The following is a 22,556-nucleotide window of genomic DNA, read 5'->3' on the forward strand; positions in this document are numbered from 1 at the left end:
TTTTTAAGGCAGCAACCATTTGATTTTCTGGGGGGGGGCTATGGTTTTTTTTGGAAAAAAAAGTTTGATTCCAGCAGTTTTTGGAGGAAAAAATAATTTGTTTTTGATTCTGAGAAAAAAAAATTGTTTGTTTCACCCCCAGCTGCCACTATATGTAGTGCTAAAATTGAAAGAAAAAAATTGTTTTCGACTTCTCACGAAAAAAATAGATTGTTTTTCGCCGCAGGCGAAAAAAAAAGTTTGCACAGAAAAAAAAACCGTAGCCCCCCCCCCCCCCCCCCCCCCCCCCAGAAAATCAAATGGTTGCTGCCTAAATCTTGATCAATACTGACAAAGCGTATATAAAAACAGTCATTGAAATAAGTATAAAGCAAACTCGAAACTTACACTAATATCGAGTGTGTGCTTTTACCGTGTGCTTTAAATTAAAATAAAGTTGTGGTCACTATCTATCAAAGCCAAATATCATTTGGTCACCCAGCGGTCTCCAATAAAATTAGCGGAATACATACAATATAGTGAGCTAAAAGGCCTTTGGAAACAATTCAGAAGGAAAACCTTATTTATACTGATGACATATAACGAAAAAAGTAATGACCTACTTAAATCATATCAAACCCCTTCACTACATGCTCCTGGCAAAGAACAGGCACATAAAGTATGTACCAGGGTACCATGTATCTGGATAATATACTTATCCAAGAAAACTATACATTGATCTGTGAAAATGAAAATTCGTAAGGGTTCCACGGAACCCAGTGTCTCGCCTACTTTTGCTGTTAATCGCAGACTCAACAAAAATGAGGAAAAACATCAATAAAAATTTCCCTCTCGATACTGTCTTTTGATTGAAAGAAGCTTCCAAGTTTGGTAAAAAATCCAGGATAGTTTATGAATCTAATAAATGTTTTATAAACTTTAACTGCAGACTGTATGTAATGTTAACTGGAAGAAAAACTAAGTCCATTTATAAGTAAAATACGGAAAAAGTGATTTTTTTTTTACAAAATTTACTTCTGAATAATATCTTATGATAAGAAACAAGCTTTTGTCTAAGTTTGGTAGAAATCCAGGATAGTTTAAGAACATTATAAAAATTTTAAAAACTTAAACCACAGAGTGAATGTTTTGTTTCTGGCAAAAAAAACTAAGTCCATTTATAAGTAAAAAACGGAAAAGTGGAAATTTATTTTTACAAGATTTTCTTCTTGATACTATCTTATGATCGTAAACAAGCTTCTGTCCAAGTTTGGTACAAATCAAGGATAGTTTATGAAAGTTATTAAAATTTTAAAAACTTTAACCACAGAGTGAATGTAATGTTTCCTCGCAGAAAAACTAAGTCCATTTATAAGTAAAATACGGAAAAAATGGAATTTTATTTTTACAATATTTACTTCTGGATACTTTCTTATGATCATAAACAAGCTTCTGTCCAAGTTTGGTAGAAATTCAATATAGTTTAAGAAAGTTATTAAAATTTCAAAAACTTTAACCAGAGTGAATATTTGTGGACGCCGCCGACGACGACGGAATGTAGGATCGCTTAGTCTCGCTTTTTCGACTAAAGTCGAAGGCTCGACAAAAATGAGGTTAAGGTTACGATCATTCCATTCATCAAATGTAGCTGATGTAGTGTACAAGGGTTAGAAACAAAAACCTAACCCCAAAAATCGAACATTGATTAATTCCTGGCATTGAAAACAACTTTCATCACTCTTGACTATATATCATTGAGGCTAGGGTTTTTTAGTGCAGGAAACAGGGATACCCGAAAAGAACAGGGAGGCTCCTCACCAGGCAGACATATAAACCTTACAATAGTTTACCAAATGCAGTTGACCTATTGCTCATGCTAGAAGGTCCGTGAGAAAACTGTGAAATGTGTTGGAATTTACAATGTATTTCCCTACCATCAGTCTGAGGAATGTTTGGAAATGACTTTGTCCCTATTCTTCTAAAAAAACGGGGGGAAATCTTCATAGAAAGCCATGATTGGTGCACGACTTCAATGTTTGTGTAGGTTTTGGGATCTTGATGAAAAACTATTGGAAGTGTTGTTTGCATATAGTAGTTGCCATAAAACTTCACCAAGTTCAAAAGTCTTCAAAACAGGAGAGAAATATTTTTTTTTCAAAAAATTGCATCATTTAAATTCATCAGATAGACAGCCCTTATTTGATGTAAAATCTACCTCTCGAATAGTTTTCAACCTAATCCTAGAAAACCTGAAAGATTGCATACACATAGAAATTGTGTTCTGCCATAATAAAATTGTATGAAGAATAAGAAGTCTATTTTAGCCAATTTTATACCGAAAGACAGTCCCATATTTTGTAAATAAAATCAATCTTACAGTGTCAACCCAGATCCATGAAATTTCACAGAAATATTGCAATGATATTGAACTTGAGCACTTTATTAAAATTAAAAATTTGGCTGAAAAAAAAAAAAATGTTTTCTCATCTATAACCATTTTTAAGATAATAAAAGATTACTTTTAATATCTTCACCGTTCTATTCTCTTTTAAGCCACGTTGATTGGCCAGCAGGTTCTGACATAAATCATAAATAAGATACTATAAGGATGCTTGTTACAAAGTTTGGGTTGTCAATAACCAAGTAGTATCAGAGAGGAAGATTTCTATAAAAGTTGGACAAAGGTCACACAGTGATAAGATTATTTCTGAATCAGGTGAGCTAATAATAAGATGCTGTTTGATTGAAAATGAGATAGCTAGTCACCAAAGATAATCAGATTACAGACTCATTTCATGGGACCGGCACATAAAAGTTGTGTTGGGTTAACAGATATGTGAGCTCTTTTTAAACTCTGAATTTCATGTATTTTTCATTATTTTGGTAGTGTAAATAAAAAAACTAGAGGCTCTAAAGAGCCTGTGTCGCTCACCTTGGTCTATGTGAATACTAAACAAAGGACACAGATGGATTCAAGACAAAATTGTGGTTTGGTGATGGTGATGTGTTGGTAGATCTTACTTTACTGAACATTCTTGCTGCTTACAATTATCTCTATCTATAATGAACTTGACCCAGTAGTTACAGTGGAAAATGTTAGTAAAATTTTACAAATTTTGTGAAAATTGTTAAAAAAAATTACTATATAAAGGGCAATAACTCCTTAGGGGTCAATTGACCATTTTGGTCATGTTGACTTCTTTTTAGGTCTTACTTTGCTGTACATTATTGCTGTTTACAGTTTATCTCTATCTATAATAATATTCAAGATAATAACCAAAAACAGCAAAATTTCCTTAAAATTACCAATTCAGGGGCAGCAACCCAACAACAGGTTGTCTGATTCATTTGAAAATTTCAGGGCAGATAGATCTTGACCCGATAAATTTTTTTACCCATGTCAGATTTGCTCTAAATGCTTTGGTTTTTGAGTTATAAGCCAAAAACTGCATTTTACCCCTATGTTCTATTTTTAGGCGTGGCGGCCATCTTGGTTAGTTGGCCGGGTCACCGGACACATTTTTTAAACTAGATACCCCAATGATGATTGTGGCCAAGTCTGGATTAATTTGGCCCAGTTGTTTCAGAGGAGAAGATTTTTGTAAAAGATTACTAAAAATTTACGAAAAATGGTTAAAAATTGACTATAAAGGGCAATAACTCCTAAAGGGGTCAATTGACCATTTCGGTCATGTTGACTTATTTGTAAATCTTACTTTGCTGAACATTATTGCTGTTTACAGTTTATCTCTATCTATAATAATATTCAAGATAATAACCAAAAACAGTAAAATTTCCTTAAAATTACCAATTCAGGGGCAGCAACCCAACAACAGGTTGTCCGATTCATCTGAAAATTTCAGAGGCAGATAGATTTTGACCTGATGAACAATTTTACCCCATGTCAGATTTGCTCTAAATGCTTTGGTTTTTAAGTTATAAGCCAAAAACTGCATTTTACCCCTATGTTCTATTTTTAGGCGTGGCGGCCATCTTGGTTAGTTGGCCGGGTCACCGGACACATTTTTCAAACTAGATACCCCGATGATGATTGTGGCCAAGTCTGGATTAATTTGGCCCAGTAGTTTCAGAGGAGAAGATTTTTGTAAAAGATTACTAAGATTTACGAAAAATGGTTAAAAATTGACTATAAAGGGCAATAACTCCTAAAGGGGTCAACTGACCATTTTGGTCATGTTGACTTATCTGTAAATCTTACTTTGCTGAACATTATTGCTGTTTACAGTTTATCTCTATCTATAATAATATTCAAGATAATAACCAAAAACAGTAAAATTTCCTTAAAATTACCAATTCAGGGGCAGCAACCCAACAACAGGTTGTCTGATTCATCTGAAAATTTCAGGGCAGATAGATTTTGACCTGATGAACAATTTTAACCATGTCAGATTTGCTCTAAATGCTTTGGTTTTTGAGTTATAAGCCAAAAACTGCATTTTACCCCCATGTTCTATTTTTAGCCATGGTGGCCATCTTGGTTGGTTGACCGGGTCACCGGACACATTTTTAAAACTAGATACCCCAATGATGATTGTGGCCAAGTCTGGATTAATTTGGCCCAGTAGTTTCAGAGGAGAAGATTTTTGTAAAAGATTACTAAGATTTACGAAAAATGGTTAAAAATTGACTATAAAGGGCAATAACTCCTAAAGGGGACAATTTGCCATTTCGGTCATGTTGACTTATTTGTAAATCTTACTTTGCTGAACATTATTGCTGTTTACAGTTTATCTCTATCTATAATAATATTCAAGATAATAACCAAAAACAGTAAAATTTCCTTAAAATTACCAATTCAGGGGCAGCAACCCAACAACGGGTTGTCTGATTCATCTGAAAATTTCAGGGCAGATAGATCTTGACCTGATTAACAATTTTACCCCATGTCAGATTTGCTCTAAATGCTTTGGTTTTTGAGTTATAAGCCAAAAACTGCATTTTACCCCCATGTTCTATTTTTAGCCATGGCGGCCATCTTGGTTGGTTGACCGGGTCACCGGACATATTTTTTAAACTAGATACCCCAATGATGATTGTGGCCAAGTTTGGTTAAATTTGGCCCAGTAGTTTCAGAGAAGAAGATTTTTGTAAAAGTTAACGGAGGACGACGACGACGGACGATGACGGACGCCGGACGCCAAGTGATGAGAAAAGCTCACTTGGCCTTTCGGCCAGGTGAGCTAAAAACGTATTTACCTAACCAAGAATACCAGTACTCTGTTGAGTTTAACATATACAATATATGCCAAATTGTGGGGTAGGTTGTCATCTTGAAAGTAATATTTGAAGCATTGGTCTTTTTTTGTGATTTACTAATTTTAAGTATTTAATGCCACTTATACCACTCTTGACTATATCTTGGCAGTCAATCATTATTGATGAAGGAAGCAAGGGTTCCTGGAATGAATGAGTCTTTGGGATAGTTTTTTTTAAAGCAGTCAGGAATAATGGTAATGTAATTGTTTTATTTGCTATATTTTAGCAGCCAGTTATTTTTGCCAGAGGTAGCCAGATGACCTGAATTGAGTGTCTTGGAGGTAAAAAAAAAAATATAAAGCAATCAGGAATAATGAAGAAAATGTTACTTTGAAAGTGGCAGAAATAACTTATATTGCATGCTCAATTAAAAACTAAGACAAACAAAATTTCTAAATACAACAATTTATTTAATTCTTATTTAGACTTTACAAACGATTATAAATAGTAGATTTTTTAAGACTTCATAAATAAAATAAAGAAGATAAAAATTTCACATGAGTTTATCACAGATTTGTCATTTATTCAAATAAGTTCATTTAGAATTCTAAGATTGGAACTGTTTTCTAGTCAGGTATTACGTCTAGAATTCTGGATTCCCAAAGCCGACCTGTTGTTGTACACTCTGTATCTCATTCAACAAATCAGTGTCTTGTAAATTAAGCTGCAAAAAAGGACAATTATTGTAAATAAAAAACTAAGCATCAAATACTTTTTGTTTTCTTTTTTACATCATGTGGTAATAAGTTCATGTACATCTAGATGATGCATTGACAGAATTGGAATATAAATCTAACTACTGTTTTTTTGCTCACTCAATTGATTTTTTTTTCTTCATTAAGATGTCATCGTTTATTACTTTAAGCTATTTAAAAAAGCAAATGTTGTATATAAGAACTTGTAGGTATTCTAAATTGCTGTAGATAGATCTTATTTTCCCTTAAAAATACACACTGACAATTGTTAACGTTGGCAAATGTTGGACACATATTTGATTCCATCAAATTAGCAAACTTAAATATGACTAAAATTTGAACATTGCAATACCTCACCTGCTTTACTCATAGTCTGTGAGATCAAGTTTTTAATACAGGTTTCAAATAAATTCATTGTTAAACGCTTTACAGTGACCTATAGTTGTTAATGTCTGTGTCATTTGTTCTTTTGTTGTCTCATTGACAATCATACCACACCTTTTTGAATTAGCACTGTCAATGATCCATATAAAACAAAATCAATTTCTGATGTATATAAGAGTTCTTTTCATTAAGAAAGATTTTGAATATAAAAAAAATATCAAAATAAGAAAAAATACCTTGATAGCATATTTATAAGCCTGTTCGGCCTCTAATTGTCTACCAGTTTTCAGACAGACAAGTGACAAATAGGCCCATACTTCAGGATCAGCATTGTTCAGTATGTTGGCTTCAGATAAAGCATCTTCAGCTTCTCCTAATTCATTCAACTGAAACAGATTAAAATACAGTTATTATCAGCAATGTAGTAAGTTAGTGATTGCAATATGCATAAAAAAATATAACACCATTACAAGTCTAAAAGAATATACTCAATCAGATGTTTTCTGAATTAATAAAATGAAATGTTCTACAATTACTTTACTCTTCGACAGGAAATAATTTAAATTCAAATTTGTAACATTAAAAGGTTAAATATGGTATAACTATAAAATAGATACAAAACTTTTCTATTTCGTAACACTCTCAAATCACAAATTTTACACAAAAACTTATACTATAACATGCTATACCAACACCTAACCATGAAGCATAAACCAACACCTAACCATGACACATATACGAACACTTAACCATGACACAAAGGATAACTTACCCTATAACATGCTATACCAACACCTAACCATGACACATATACCAACAATTAACCATGACACAAAGGATAACTTACCCTATAACATGCTATACCAACACCCAACCATGACACACAGGATGCTGACTTCTTACAGGCCATTAAAAATACATTCTTTGCATCTTGGAACTACAAACAAAATAAATGAAAATGAAATTAAATTTAGTGATAAATCAAAGTTTGTCACATGCAACTTTTTTTCATAAATGTATGATCTAGAGATATGTCAACTCTTTAAAGGCTACCTATCAATAACCACAAAAAAGGGAAAAACATATTTCTTCATAAATCAAATGGAAAGTTGAAAGAAAATTAAAGAAAGCTTAATTTAAAAGCATAGAAGATTAAAATTACCTTTCTTGAGGTGACAACTTCAATTTTGTTCTCTTTAAGTCTTAATTAACTTTATGCTAGAAGAAAAGTGCTAAACTGTTTATTTAACAAGAATCTATTGTAGTGAAGTAACATAATTTAGACATAGGTAATACAGATTTATGGTCAAATTTAGGGTAATAAAATAAAACAAACTGGCGCTGATACACAGAGTCATCAATCATTACAAATAAAAGTTTTAGGTACTTAATCACATTTGTCTCAATGAAATAAGGTGAACAAGTTGAAGTTTTAAATGACTGTAAAAGAGCAATTGTTTCATTGTTAATTTTCATTTGTAAAAAATGTGATCTTTTTTTAGGACAAACAACTTATTTGACCTTAAATACTTTATCTTAATCATGTGAAAAAAAAGCATTTTGAAACCTTCTTAATATTACTAAATCAAAATATGATTCAATCAGGGAATACCTAAGAGAAGCAGAATTTCCTTCAATAAAACATTACAATCAGATATTACATCTATTCACATCAACCAATATAATAGTATTAGAAAAACTGTAGATGATCAGAAAATGGCAAATATTAATAAAAGGCATATATATTATTGTTAATCTTATCATTGTCCAGAACTGCTAAAAATAATATTGACAAATTGATATATGACATATGCCAAACTCTTCTGGATCCTTATTCTAATATCAAAAAAAAAAACAAACAAAAATTGTCATTGATTATTTGATATTTGATTTGATAGTCGACATTTAAATTTCAATGAAACCCACATTTTATTCAGTGATTATATCTTAATTGCTTGGCATTGATTACTTTGGGAAATATTGGTTTTGTTTTAAAATTATATCATATGTTATCATCACCTGACTGATTATAGAATCAAAAAAAGGTAACATGAAGGAGTTGTTCATACCATAGTAGGTGAGTAGTAATACCAAATTATAAACATTAATCTGACCAAGAAACATTATTAGACAAGACCAGAAACACATGACACAACAATCTTTAAGCAATTACAAAAAATTGTGAACCAAATGTCCTTATATCTTTAAATACATATAATTTATATTCCTTTCTCTCTATCCCCTTTACAAGTAGTACAGTAACTTCATTTGTTTAAAGTTTGTTGACTGATTGATTGATTGATGTTTGCTTGCTTAACACCACTTTGTTTGACTGGTTGTCCTGAAATCTCTAGTTTACTAGGGATAACAGCTGAAACATTATTTTCAGCTTGATTTGTTTTTCTAATTTGTTTCTAATGTTCAAGAATAATAATATTTTGGATTTTTTTTAAATAATCAATTAAAGTGCTGTCAAAAATTAGAGCAAGCATACCATCAATTCTGTTTCATTGGTTGGTGGTGTGAGAAGATAACACTTTATTTTGAAGACATGGTTTTTTTTTCAGTCCAGAATAATAGAATATTTTAGCAGAAAATATGTAAACACATCTTAAAATTTGATGATAACTTACCCTTTGATCTTGAAGATAAATAGAAGCTAGTCTAAGATATATAGAATGCATTTCTGAGGCATCATGGAGAAATGATATGGTTCTCTCATAACAATCTTTGGCATTCTCTGTGTCGCCTATCATATACTTCACATGTCCCATCAGTGCCCAAGCATCAGGGTTCTATGATAAATAAAAATACAATTTATTATCCATCATATCTCTTTTTTTTTTTCATACAATTAAATATCATCAATTCATAGTTTATATCTAAAGTTGAGGATTGAAACGGTAAAGTGTCAAAGAGACAAAAATTTCATCATAAAGCAAAAAACAGCCCAAACCACCATTGGACCTTTAACGCAGCAAAATAATCCCATCTCTATCTACTTTCATGTCTGGAAATTAAAGAAACAGACGATATAATGGTGCAAGGCTTTTGGAGAATATCAAGCTCTTTTATAGAAAAGGAAACAACAAATGAGAATTATTGTTGAGTCAATAAAAGATTAAGTTGGAACTTATTTTATTATAACATGCATAGCGTAAATGTAAAAAACAACTTACCACCAATTCTACATAATGGGTTTGTGCCATGCCTACACAGCTTTGATAATATAAAATTCAATATACTAATTGTGTTCCACCTTCTTTCCTGTGCATCATGTTTACTTTTTTTTGTAAGAGATTTCAGAAGATCTGTTTTTACTTCTATAATCTTTAGTGAATTGTTGTCATATTCTTAAATATGATTGTATAGATCGAAAGTCAGTGACTTTCTTTAGTTTAGTAAGGTTATATCATATAATTTGTGTGCATGAAATATGTTTAAATATTCATTACTAACCTGGTAATCAAATTGTAATGCTTCATTCAGGCTTTCCTCCGCATCAGTGGTTTCTTTCTTCTGTAACTTAAGTCTAGCAAATGCAATGTGGTACATAGAAGTTGGTCCTCCCACTGGACTTAACAGCTCATGGGCCAAAGCTCTTTCTGTGAACTGTATTATTTCAAGGAAAAGTTTTATTATTAAATTATTGTTAAAAAAAGTAAAATGCTACTAGGAACACCACTGATCTTCCATAATAGAATTAAAGAAATATTCGTATAAAGCACTGATGTGTTGTGTTTTCCAATGCGTGAATGATATTTGGATAATGCCTTCTGCATGAGGCAATTTACAGTAAAAAATATACATATATGTAGGATTCAAATCTATGGTGGGTTCCAAATCTATGGCAGATTCCAAATCTATGGCAAATGTGACGTCATGCCATCCCAAATCTATGGCAGATTTTTACAATCCTAATCTATGGCAAGTTTTGTAATTTCCTAATCTATGGCGGATTTTTGTTGTTCCAAATCTATGGCAAATTTTGAGCTAATGGAAAACAATGCAGTACATACTATGATCAATGACTTGTCTGAAACCAGTGGAAATGTACGACATGTCTATAAACATTTGTGAAATGATGGTCAACCAAATCGTGATGGTAACCGATTTTGTTTTGTAAATGATGAATTCCTCAAAACAGACTTCAGGCTTGAAATGTTGTGCCCCGTAAAAATTAAAAAAAATATATATAATCATGATACCTATATTTTACCCATTCCTTAGACCAACTAGTAAGTCCCTTAAAAAAAATATAATAAAAATAAACAGTTTGAATTTTCAACTAATATTTATTTTATCGTTAATACTACTTTTTTATTTGTTGACAATTTAAATCAAATAGATATCCGTTAATTTTATCTTTCACTTTATAAAAGCTGCAGATAGTTAAACATTTACTAGAACTCCTTTTTTAATAATCCGGTACTGAAAAAAGTGGTGCCCTAGCTTGTACAACGCGGGTTTTGGCTGATACAGCCCATTTTGACCCTCTTTCGAATAATAGGTCACATCTTCCTTTAAATCATCCGCAAATTGTTGTCCAGGATAATACCTTCAACTGGAATCGTGTTCAAATCTATGAGCTTCGCAATCGTTTGTGGCAGCTACCATGTAATATTGCGTTATTCTATTGTGACGCAATTTAAAGATCTGCCATAGATTTGGAGAAAACAAAAATCTGCCATAGATTTGAGTTGTTTGGCGTTTGTAACGTCACATTTGCCATAGATTAGGAATCTGCCATAGATTTGGAACACGCCATAGATTTGAGTCCTACATATATATTAACAGAATTGAGAGTTTCTTCTACTATTAAAATTGAGTTCTGTAAATACAGAATTAATTCAATTCTATAACCATTAATACATTTACTGTACTTGGTGATGTATATTAAATTAAGCAAAGGATTAAAATTATTTCTTTGTTTAAATCACTTCGCTTTTCACAATGATCTGAATTTAAAGTTAAAGAAGCAGGTCCTTGTAAGGGCCAAATTTGGCCTCAAATTTCTGGTTCATCTAATGAAAGATTTTGGACACTTTTTAAACACTTAAGTGTCTATTTCAATTGATTCAGTTAGTTTATGTGAAAGATTTTTAAAATTTAACTAAAATGCTAAAATTGTAAAGATTTCAGTAATTAAGCATGAATTAATGATGCTAGTACCCGGTATATGTGCATTGTATTGTCAAAAACAGCCCATATTAATATAGCAGAAGCATTCTACTTTCCAGTAATTAGCTAAATGATTACATTTTCACAATTTTGTAAAACTGCTATATTTTGGGGCCAAAAAGGGGTCTTACTGAACCTACTACTTTTAATGCATATAAACTGAAAAGGGGGTAAATGTATCTCTACGAAATAGTGATTTTGGTAAATATTCATGTGATCTGATAAGTAACCATAAAAGTGAAAGGGAATAAAACATTTACAACATCAACTGTATGAGATGTGAATGGTATCTTACTTCTTTATGGAACTTTTTTTTAAAGAAAAACAAAATCCATTAATTTTATTACAAATATGACCATGTTGTGACTTTTATTTCAAAGTTTGTACAAAATAATAAAGTTGACAACATAATGCTAAATTGTTTGAGTAAACATAATACAATGAAATCTTTCAACTGGCCTAAAAATTAGCTTGACAACTGAAAAACTGATACTGAGGCAGCCGGCTGGTGTATTTATTTTGGGGTAAAATTTCCATAGCAAAAGATAAATAAACAGTTAATTTAGTCTCAATATTTTTTTACAGGTAATCTGCGTCTAGTATTTATTACACACTAATGATTTTTAATAAAACTTACAGGTATAGCTTTGACCTCCAAAAGCCATTCAATAGCATGCATATAAATGCTACAGGCTGGAACGGGTGTTGGTTCCCTGGGGGGTTGTTCCTCTGTCTCCTCATGTGGTTGAGGTGATCCTCTCTGACTGCCAACTTTATGGTGGCTACCTGGACGAGACATACTGCTGTCACTTTTTATTCTGCTTGCTGCCAAGTGTGAGACAAAGCAATGTGAAAAGCATGACCTTCACCCAGTTAGTGAAACATTTATATACATATAGCTATAAACATGCATTGATTTCAAAGTCATCAAAAACTTGATTATACACCTTTTTCTTTTAAAGTGAAGAAATATGTAACGAACTAATATTATTCAATATATATGTATAACTCTTTAAGAGTAACTGAAAAATAAAAAATAAAAATTACATGAAGGCTTGTCATGATGACTTTGAAATAAAGGTTTATTTTGTTTATCATTTCACTAGCTCACATATAATATTCCAATAAGTTTTTCATCTAGCTCTAAGTGTATGCATAATACTTGGACAAGACCTTTATTTTCACAAATTGTATCAAATTTCACTTTGCTCCTCTTGTATCTTTAGTACAAAACTTACGCTTTTGTCACTCTTTGGAAATGTTTTTTTGAAAAATGAGTAACTTTTATTTCTTGTGACAGTCAAATGTTTTATTATCCATCCTTAATGGGACAGTGAGATGGTTTATTATCCATCATTTATGGAATAGGCAAATGAATTATCGTCCATAAACTATCTATATCTATCAATTCAAAAAAAAAAAATGACCTATTATCATGCATACATATAACACAGTCAAAACATACGTTAATCATAACTTTTTGAAAACTGCAAGTGGTGGAAGTTCACTTTCTTCTAATATGTTTGGCAAAAGAATTCTTCAATTTTTTTTCTAAATAACAGATGAGGTGTTTTGGAATTATCATCTGAAGAACAGGTGTAGTGACATATATCAGTCAATTTTTGCTTTATATTTTAGAATTAATTGGATAAAAAATTTGAAAGTCGTTTTATTATTTCTTTTTCAATTCAAAGTTGCATCAGTCTTCAATTTTTGCTGAATCCAAAGTGAAAGAATGACTTGGTGTAATTATATTTACCTACTGTTGAAATTGAGGAATATATTAATAGTTGTCAGTTTTTAGCCCTTCACTAAATGCATGAAGATATTTATACTAGCACTAATTGTATAACAACATGGCTTACAGTCATAAAACTTTACACAGTATGCAGAGTACAAAGTATGTGCTTTGAACACTATATCCAGTATTTTGATTGGTTTAAATTGGAGTCTGAGCACAAAAATCTACTCCAAATGTTTATGACCACAAGCTCAGTACACATTGATGTGCTTTGTAGTTTATAGTGTGATGCTAGCTGAAATGACTGCTTTATGTGAGAAGTGAACGATTGTAAATTCAATGGCATGATCTAAACCTTTTCTAATTGTAACTGGAGTATAAGCCAATTAAGACTGGTAGTACTTTGGTTAATGAAATCATCATAAAAACTGATTGGAAATGACACCCAAAAAAAAGTTGTACCTTACAACATTTAGCAAAGTATTATTCAATAAAAAATATCAAATATTCTGTCAAGCATGACTTGTTGCTTTCTTTCTTGACATGGTTATTACATCAAGATAGAAAAAAAATGCCTAAATTAACAGACATAAATAGATATTGATATAACTGAGCCAAGAAGCAAAATTAATTTTAAACCAAAATCTTACTTTAAAACTTTAAATAAAAATGCTGTGCAAAGCAAATAAATAAATGATTTCACAACTAAAGCACTATTCTACCTACGTAATTACAAACATGCATGTTAATGAGAATGACAGTACAGTGGTAGTGTAATATGTTACAGCAAGCAAAATATTCATGTAAAATATATCAATGCATTTGTTTAAACTGTGCACCTATAATTGCACAGACTAAACTGTTCTGGTATTACTTTGCAAAATAATTCATATGAGAACATATATCTATTTAAGCACCCGAAAATTCTAAATATGCCCTGCATAAACAGAATACCTACCCAACCAAAAGAAAAACTCACTTCAAAATTAGTTATTAATCTGGCTGACATCTTTGAATGTGAAATCTATACACAATATTTAATCTTTGGTATTTTAATGTCTTGGGAGAACTCCTAAATGTTCAAAGGTTTTCTAAAAAGGTAAAAATGTGCAATCTGATAGGATGGATAACAAGGTAAATAATACCTCGTAGACTGACATTGATGGCCAACACCTGTGAATTCTTTAATCGATCGGATGAAATGAACATGAAATATGAATACGCATCTAGTCTGTGTTTTTGTTAGATTTATCTGCTTTGTATCAGTCTGATGGGTTAATCCCTTTTCAACTGATTTTATACTTTAATCTTATGTTGTAGTCTTTACCACTGTCCCAGGGTTGGCGCCTTCAAACATGTTTAATCCAGTGCCTGCCCCAATTCAGAAGCCTAAAGTGCAGTGGTTGTTGTTGATTCATGTCTGTCATATTTGTTTTGTTATAAATTAGGCAGTAAGTTTACTTGATTGAATTGATTCATATTTTTCATGTAGGGCCTTTTACAGCCAGCTATAAGGTTATGGGTTTCTCTCATTGTTGAAGACTATATGATTGTCTATAATTGCTTACATCCACTTTATTTCTATAATGGCTGTACATGTACAAATTTAAAATATTTAAAAGTTATAAATATGTATAAAATATATGTTGTTTAATTTGGCATATATATTTCATAAGCATGAAATAGGTGTTAAACATGAGTATAAACAAAAGGTGAATGTAAAAATATGTATTGTTATTTAAAAAAAAAAGTTCATTGAAATTTAAGTATATAGAGTAAATTTAAGTGCAATTTGTTTGTTGAAATATTTATTCCAAACCCAGAAGATAAAAAATATATCACATAAAAATAGCATGCAAAACATAGACAAGCTTCCACCATTAAATGTTACCAAACAGTTTACATGGTTGGTTTAGATTTTTATTCTATTTAGTTCATCCACATAATTTTTTAATTGTAAATTATTATTAGTGTTATAATGTCTATTTCAAAATATTTTTTTTTAAATTCTTTGTATTAGCTTGTAAGTTTATCAAATGACCAATTTTATTGAAAATTACCTTTAGATATTGTTGTGTTTCCTGTCAAACAGTAATATATTTTCAAATGTTAAAAATATAAATAAAAGAATATTGTTTTAATGTCCCCTGCCACAGTACATGCTATAAAAGTTGTCACCTTCTTAAACTTATCTGCTTGCATCCATACCATCATTATAGTATAAACCAATTTTGGATTCTGTGATTTTACTATGACTGACCTAAATTTTGCACTTAATATTGACGCATGTCAGACAAATAATTTTTTATCTATGACATCAAATGATTTCTAATGAATGTTACAAAACTACAGGAAAACATTTAATTCCTTCAATGATGGCCAAACTCCTTAATTTTTTTATCAAAACAGCAGTAAATATATTTTACATGCTGTATTTGATATTTTTTTTTTTTTTTCTAAAATCATTAAGACTATTCATAAATATATGAAATACTATACTATTTGATGAAGGTGGTTAAAGTTCTGATGACTGTACTATTTTGGATAAAGCAAGAATGTGGTGGGTACATACAAAAGCAATTGAGGTAACTTGTATCATTGTATAGTACTAAATAATGATTATAAGCGAAACAGGTGCTTGTTATGAGGTGGGTTGTCACACATGTAATCGACTACCACTGTGTAAAGGTTCATGGGTTGTCACACATGTAACTGACCACCATATATCTAACTACCATTATTACCTCCTTCCAATTGGATTTTGTCACTTCCATCTAATAAAAACAAAGTTTGGATCATTTCTACTCTAAAACCGCTACTTTATACTTATATAATCAGTGCACAAAGCAGGAACATTGTGCAAAAACTACTCGGATTCAGGGATTTGATATACTGTGGGTATGGGAAAACTTTCATTGTAACTCCAACTTATTACCCGTATTTTAATATAATTTTCCAATTGTTTATAATTGAAAAAATAGAATCTTATATTCCATTGTCCTATAAAATGATACAATTCTCTGACCTCCATACCAGCTTCTCTAAGTAGTGTTACTTTATGGTTAATAATTATAAAAAAAATGTGACAAAACCGGAAAAACATGTGTCATTAGGGAGACAAAGTGAGGAAAACATTTTGTGTATTATTGAAAAAAAAGTGTTTACCTGATGATCGACGCATTTGTAAACTATCATCTAAGATCAAATACATATAATTTGCATAAATTGTATTTCACTGTTTAAAAAATCTCTTCAGGTAAATTGTTAAAGATCCCAAAAAGGTAAGTAAGAAATGAAATTTGTGCCATGAAATAGTTAGGTAAGGGATATGTGTAAACAATACTTGTACTAAGGGGAGTTGACTCAAGTTTCACTTTTTACTGTCATTTGATTATTAGAAATATGTTGTAAATTGAAATAAGATCCTTGAAAAAACTTTAAACATCAGTGTCTAGTATTGCAATCTTCTAAGTACTTTTAATACGAGTTGATTTTTATAAAGATCTTTGAAATTAATTCATAAAACAATTTTACAAAGCTGGGACTATTTTATAAAAAAAAACTGTAAAAAATGTTCCTGATAATGTGTTCTCCAACTGTTGCCTCATATGTTGTAGGAAAATAACTTTTCAAAGTTAAAAATGACGAACAGCTTCTTAATTGAATACAAATCACAGGGCCATGCATGCAACAATTATGATAGATTCAGGTCATCTGATTTTCATTAAAATTCTATATTTTGTGTTTAAAATTATCTCCCCTGAACTGTATCAACTCCCCTTAATAGGTTACCTGATGGTAGTTGTAGGAGTTTTAGACTTCCTTCTGAGATGAAAAACATACAATTTCAATAAAACCAATTTGTATACCTGACTATTAAACTTTATGAAGGAGGTACATTTTTTCAATTTGGGACAAAATTGACCCTATAATGATTTGAAAATTTCTTAAGGAATGATGAGTGTGGTATATGATATGCATTACCCTTTTATTTAATCTCTCTGTAAATAATTCAAACTCAAATAAAAACAAAAAGGAAAGGAAAATAGTAAATATATAAAACAGTGCAACAAATATATAGTTTCAGGTCAAGCAATCTAAATTTCAGGACAAATAAGGATATAAAGATATATATATTCCCTAGACACAGAAAATTTAAATTTGCTCCATGCTCAAAAGGTATCATAACCTTCCATACCTGATCTACGTGTGGCTGATTGTCTTCTATCTGACATAGATCTCTGACCACCAGACCGAGCTGAAGTCGGTGGTTTGTCACTGCCTGGGGGTGATGGCTGCTTGATATCAGGGTGAGGTTGTTGAGGGGGTGCTAAGCCACCCTGGTCACCAGCATGAGAACCATCAGCTTCCCCTATTAATCATAAATTCAACATATTATACCTCAACCCATTTAGCATACTGCATTCATCATATAAGTAAGTTACTTTAATCACATATTATCAAGCTATTGTATTAAGTAATAATTTGGGCTAGTACTATTAATATTGAGTTGTATATGTATTCAGTTTTAAGTTCTCCTGGGCAGTACTACACAATACTCAGAGCATTGAAATTTTGTCAATGTAAAATAACAAGTAGGAGAAATAGTATGCTCCTTTTTCAAAGATTTTTTTTAAGTGTGTGAAAATATCCTTGGAATGCAAGCTTAAATTAGTTGAGCATGTAAATAAACATTATAAAGTATGCATTTTCAAGTTTTGAAAATATGTGGTTTTCATTACTCATTTGACATGTAAAAGTTGGTACACCACAAAAACAGTAATTTTAAGCATTACATCTAATCAATTGACATTATTTTATGGAATGAAAATTGACAATTTTCATTTTATGGATACATGAAACATGCACTATTTCAATGGAGGTATAGTTTGCCTACCTTTTTCCTCAGCCTCTTGACCTCTAGCTTCCCTCTCTTTAGCCTGCTCATCCTCTCTAGAGGCCCTAGCTATAGCTACAGCTTTAGATTGGTTCAGTTTATTAGCCTCAAGATACGCCATCTCAGCACCTATCTCATTGTTCACAGCATCGTAGAATAATCCTAAAAAAATATATAGTTCTTAAATATTTTGATAGATTTAATATTCATATATAGAATTTTGATACTGATGTCTTATGAAGTTATGCTATCTGGTGAGTCTTTGGATATTATATACTTTATTCTTTGAATTTCTAAAACATGGCAAATATAAACAAGATGAAAACAAGATATTCAACGAAGCAAAATATACCTCATCTTTTTATTTACTACCAGAATAAATGGACAATATGTAGACATACCTAACATAGTCCATGCCAAAATACTTTTTGGATCCACACAAGTAGCTGCTTCAAAGAATGTTTCTGCTGCTTCATGTCTCTGTTGTAAGGTACATACAACACCATACAACAAAAGCCTAAAACAAGAAGAAGAAAGATATTTATATTGGAAAGTATGGTAAATTTGTCAAAACATAGTTAAGGAAGCACGCTTGTCATGTTTTGGAATTTTGGTCAGATTTTCGGAATCCTCTGGTTTTATCCATTTGAATGGCTTAAATTTTTTTGCCCGGTGACCACCATTTTTCTTTTTATTATTCTTTTACACGTATAATGATAAGCTGTCTGTTAAAGTCTTATAAAATTTTAATTATTTTTTAATAGTTTCTGAGGACTTAAACTTGTCAATGATAAAGTTATGAAAAATCAAGAGAGAACATTTTCCCGCCAAAATTTCAATGGCTAATATCTCGAAAACAAGCACGGTGACCTATATATATTTTTTGCTTTTTTGATTCCTTTATTAATTCCCTATCAATATAAACTAGTTTTTTGAAAAGTTAATTACTTTGAAACTGAGAAGCCAACTCCCTTATTAATACAAGAAATTAATAAAACTACTTTCCTGTAGCTTTTAGTAATGCATGGGAGATAATTCATAGCAAATACACAATAGTCTCCCTTTGATATACAGAACTTACCAATGCAAACGTTTCTAATCTGTAGTTATACACCCTCATGATGTCATAAATGTAAAAAAATTTATAACTATCCCTTAATGCCACAGTATACCTATTGTAAATATTCTTTATAAAGATATTTGTTTAGTATAGCATGGGAGATAATTCAAATAAACAGCTATGCCATGAGCGCATGATACGCCCGACGTCTTGTGTGGAAGTTTTATGCAATAATCATAAATAGTTTCTGAGAAAATTTTAAGCAATAACCATATATTCTTTTTGAGACACGGCGGGACATGTGAAACCCCCCACCCTGTTTTATTTTTACAAAAACCCTAATATCACTAAAACAAAATTTTGAATCAAAACCAAAAAGTATACAGATCTTTAAATTAATATATATATCAAAGAAGTGTGTAAAGTTTTAAGCAAAAATCATAAATCGTTTTTGAGATATGGCGCGACATGTAAAAAAACCCTCCTCCTTTTTTACAAAATAATCAATAACTCAAAAATGAAACTTTGAATCATCACCAAAAAGTATAAAGATATTAAGATTAATATAACTAAGAAGTGTTTAAAGTTTTAAGCCATAATCAAGAATCGTTTTTTGAGATACAGTGCGACATGTGAAAAAAAACACCCCCCTGTTTTAGTTACAAAGTGCCGTAACTCAAAAAGTATTAATCTTATTTTCACCAAAAAGTATACAGATCATTTGACCATCATAAGAAACAATTATATTAAGTTTCATGAAATTTGGATAAGTTGTTCTCAAGTTACGGTGCGACATGTTTACGCCAGACAGACAGACGGACAGACTTTTTTAGAATTTTTTAACTACTAAAGCTTTTCTACCTCAGTAATAGATTACCCTATTAACTGTAATTGGCAAAACTTTTAAGATTTTTTTTGTCCTCAATGCTCTTCAAGTCCTTCTTTTTATTTGTTTATCACTGATGTCTTTTATAGACGAAACGTGTGTCTGACACAAATATAAAATTTCAATCCTGGTATCTATGATGAGTTTATTCATAGCAATCACACAATAGTTTCCCTTTGATATCTAGAACTTACCCATGTAAATGCTTCTGATCTATAGCTATACACTCCTTGAAGCACTCCTCTGCTTTAGTGATGTCATTGATATACAAACAGAAAGTTCCATAGTCAAACCAGTGAGATGGGTCATTCTTGTTCCTAGCTATCCTCTAAAAACACAAATCACTCAATTTTTAAAATTCTGTTTATTTGTGGTAAAAGTAGTAAATTATTTCTAATACATAAAGTAAATAAAATATAAAGATCTTTAGAGTAATATAACAAAGAAGTGTGTAAAGTTTTAAGCAATAATCATAAATTGTTTTTGAGATACGGTGTGACATGTAAAAAAAAAACTCCCCCTTTTTTACAAAATACTCAATAACTCAAAAATAAAATTTTGAATTATCACCAAAAAGTATACAGATCTTCAAATTAATATAACAAAGAAGTGTGTAAAATTTTAAGCAATAATCATAAATCGTTTTTGAGATACGGCGCGACATGTAAAAATACTCTTCCCCTTTTTTATAAAATACTCAATAACTCAAAAATGAAATTTTGAATCATCACCAAAAAGTATACAGATCTTAAGATTAATATAACTAAGAAGTGTGTAAAGTTTTAAAAAATAATAAAAAACTGTTTTTGAGATACAGTGCGACATGTTATAAAAACACACCCCTGTTTTAGTTACAAAGTGCCGTAACTCAAAAAGTTTTAATCCTATTTTCACCAAAAATTATACAGATCATTTGACCATCATAAGAAACAACTATAATAAGTTTCATGAAATTTGGATAAGTCGTTCTCAAGTTACAGTGCAACATGTTTACGCCGGACAGACAGACGGACGGACGCAGGAAATTTGTATACCATAATACGTCCCATCAAAAATTTGACGGGCGTATAAATTAGAGCAGGAAAAATTCTGGTTGACATACACAAGCATTGTCTCATATAATCAAAGAGCAGAATGCTCTGAGGGATACGATTGCCATAGTTTTCATTGACACATGTATAGCAGTTCTGCCAAATTTTCATTAAACAAATGCATGATATTTGGCCAAAATTGAAAAGATCAAAGAGGAAAAAAATAGATCCAAGAATACTGCCGCAAAATAATATGAACATGCGGGAGTCTCAAGCATTTTTGGCCAGTAACCCTGGTACAGCTGGATAGTATTAATCTCTAAACTAATTCAACTGCACATGCAAAATGTAACAATCTGAATAGTCACTCAACTTAAAGAATAGCCAATCCCCGTTACAAGTGTATGAGCCATGTACTTATTGTGTTTTATCGAATTATAGTTATCCTGTACCATTGTAAACTCGTACCACTAAAAAAAACTTGTACCAATGCAAACTCGTACCATTGCTAACTCGTACCAACTTATTTAAATGCATTCAAATGGTGTTAAATGATGAATATACATAATATACGTTACTTTAACCCAATACCTCTTAAGTCTGTAAAATGTATATAATTTGAAAGTACAATGACCAATTTGTCGCTAATGTTCCTTGTATATTGGATAGAAAATACTGTGGCAGATGTAGATAATTAAAGTATTAACAGTTTCACCCGAAGAAAATTTTTCATGAATAATTAAATCTTAGCAGTTAGTCAAAATGATTGCCAAAATTATTTTTACTGTCTATAAATAACAATGAAATGTAACTGATTCCTGTTAAGGGGGTCCGCATTTTCCCCGCAAAAAAAGCACATGGCTTTCAACAATTGTAAACATAGCATTCAATTTGTGATCATGGATTACAGCTTTAATTAACTTAAATTGGATATATATATATTCAACATGTTCAATTTTAATAAAGTACAGTTAAAGCAATGTTTTAACTTTCCTCTGGATTAAGTTCTACAGTGGCGGATCCAGAACTTTTCCTAAGGGGGAGCCCGCTGACTGACCTAAGAGGGGCTCGCTCCAGTCATGCTTCAATGATTCCCTTTATAATCAACCAATTTTTTTTCCACGAAAAAAGGGGGGGGCCCGGATCCGCCTATGTTCTAGTTTGAAAGATCAGTTAAAACATTAATGCTTTAACACATTCTTTATTTTTGTCTAAGTTTTCATTTAACTCCTGTGTAAAATTCAAGTAATTCAACTTTATTTCTATTAAGTTTACAAACAGAAACCCATAAAACATATTTTTTAATATATTTTTCTGACTTCCCAGTAGTACAAGTTAACTTTTTTGGTTCCAATGCCGCGGTACGAGTTAACTTGCTTCCGTATCTTATCACCGTAATTCTAGAAGGAACCCTAAACTGGACCC

The 22,556-nt window shown here is 31.2% G+C and overlaps 1 protein-coding gene across 17 annotated transcripts in view; it reads right to left on the minus strand.

Annotated features, from left to right (window-relative positions):
• Positions 1-5,645: 5,645 nt before the first annotated feature.
• The window catches only part of LOC143068164 (cilia- and flagella-associated protein 70-like), a 41,731-nt gene continuing 24,820 nt past the window's right edge, over positions 5,646-22,556 (minus strand). For 5 of the 17 annotated variants that reach the window (XM_076241997.1, XM_076241991.1, XM_076241990.1 and 2 more), the window contains 14 exons: positions 20,295-20,428; positions 18,556-18,671; positions 18,155-18,316; positions 17,456-17,629; positions 17,050-17,082; positions 16,423-16,452; positions 16,002-16,031; positions 15,318-15,338; positions 12,154-12,341; positions 9,795-9,947; positions 8,969-9,130; positions 7,183-7,272; positions 6,572-6,721; positions 5,646-5,920 (listed from right to left, as the gene is read on the minus strand). In XM_076241997.1, the coding sequence (XP_076098112.1) occupies positions 5,840-5,920; positions 6,572-6,721; positions 7,183-7,272; positions 8,969-9,130; positions 9,795-9,947; positions 12,154-12,341; positions 15,318-15,338; positions 16,002-16,031; positions 16,423-16,452; positions 17,050-17,082; positions 17,456-17,629; positions 18,155-18,316; positions 18,556-18,671; positions 20,295-20,428 (1,524 nt within the window). In that variant the 3' untranslated portion in view covers positions 5,646-5,839. The remainder of the gene's footprint in view (positions 5,921-6,571; positions 6,722-7,182; positions 7,273-8,968; positions 9,131-9,794; positions 9,948-12,153; positions 12,342-15,317; positions 15,339-16,001; positions 16,032-16,422; positions 16,453-17,049; positions 17,083-17,455; positions 17,630-18,154; positions 18,317-18,555; positions 18,672-20,294; positions 20,429-22,556) is intronic. The other 12 variants (XM_076241992.1, XM_076242001.1, XM_076241996.1 and 9 more) reach the window with 12 other exon arrangements.

The sequence above is a fragment of the Mytilus galloprovincialis genome, chromosome 3, assembly GCF_965363235.1.
Source record: "Mytilus galloprovincialis chromosome 3, xbMytGall1.hap1.1, whole genome shotgun sequence".
NCBI lineage: Eukaryota > Metazoa > Mollusca > Bivalvia > Mytilida > Mytilidae > Mytilus > Mytilus galloprovincialis.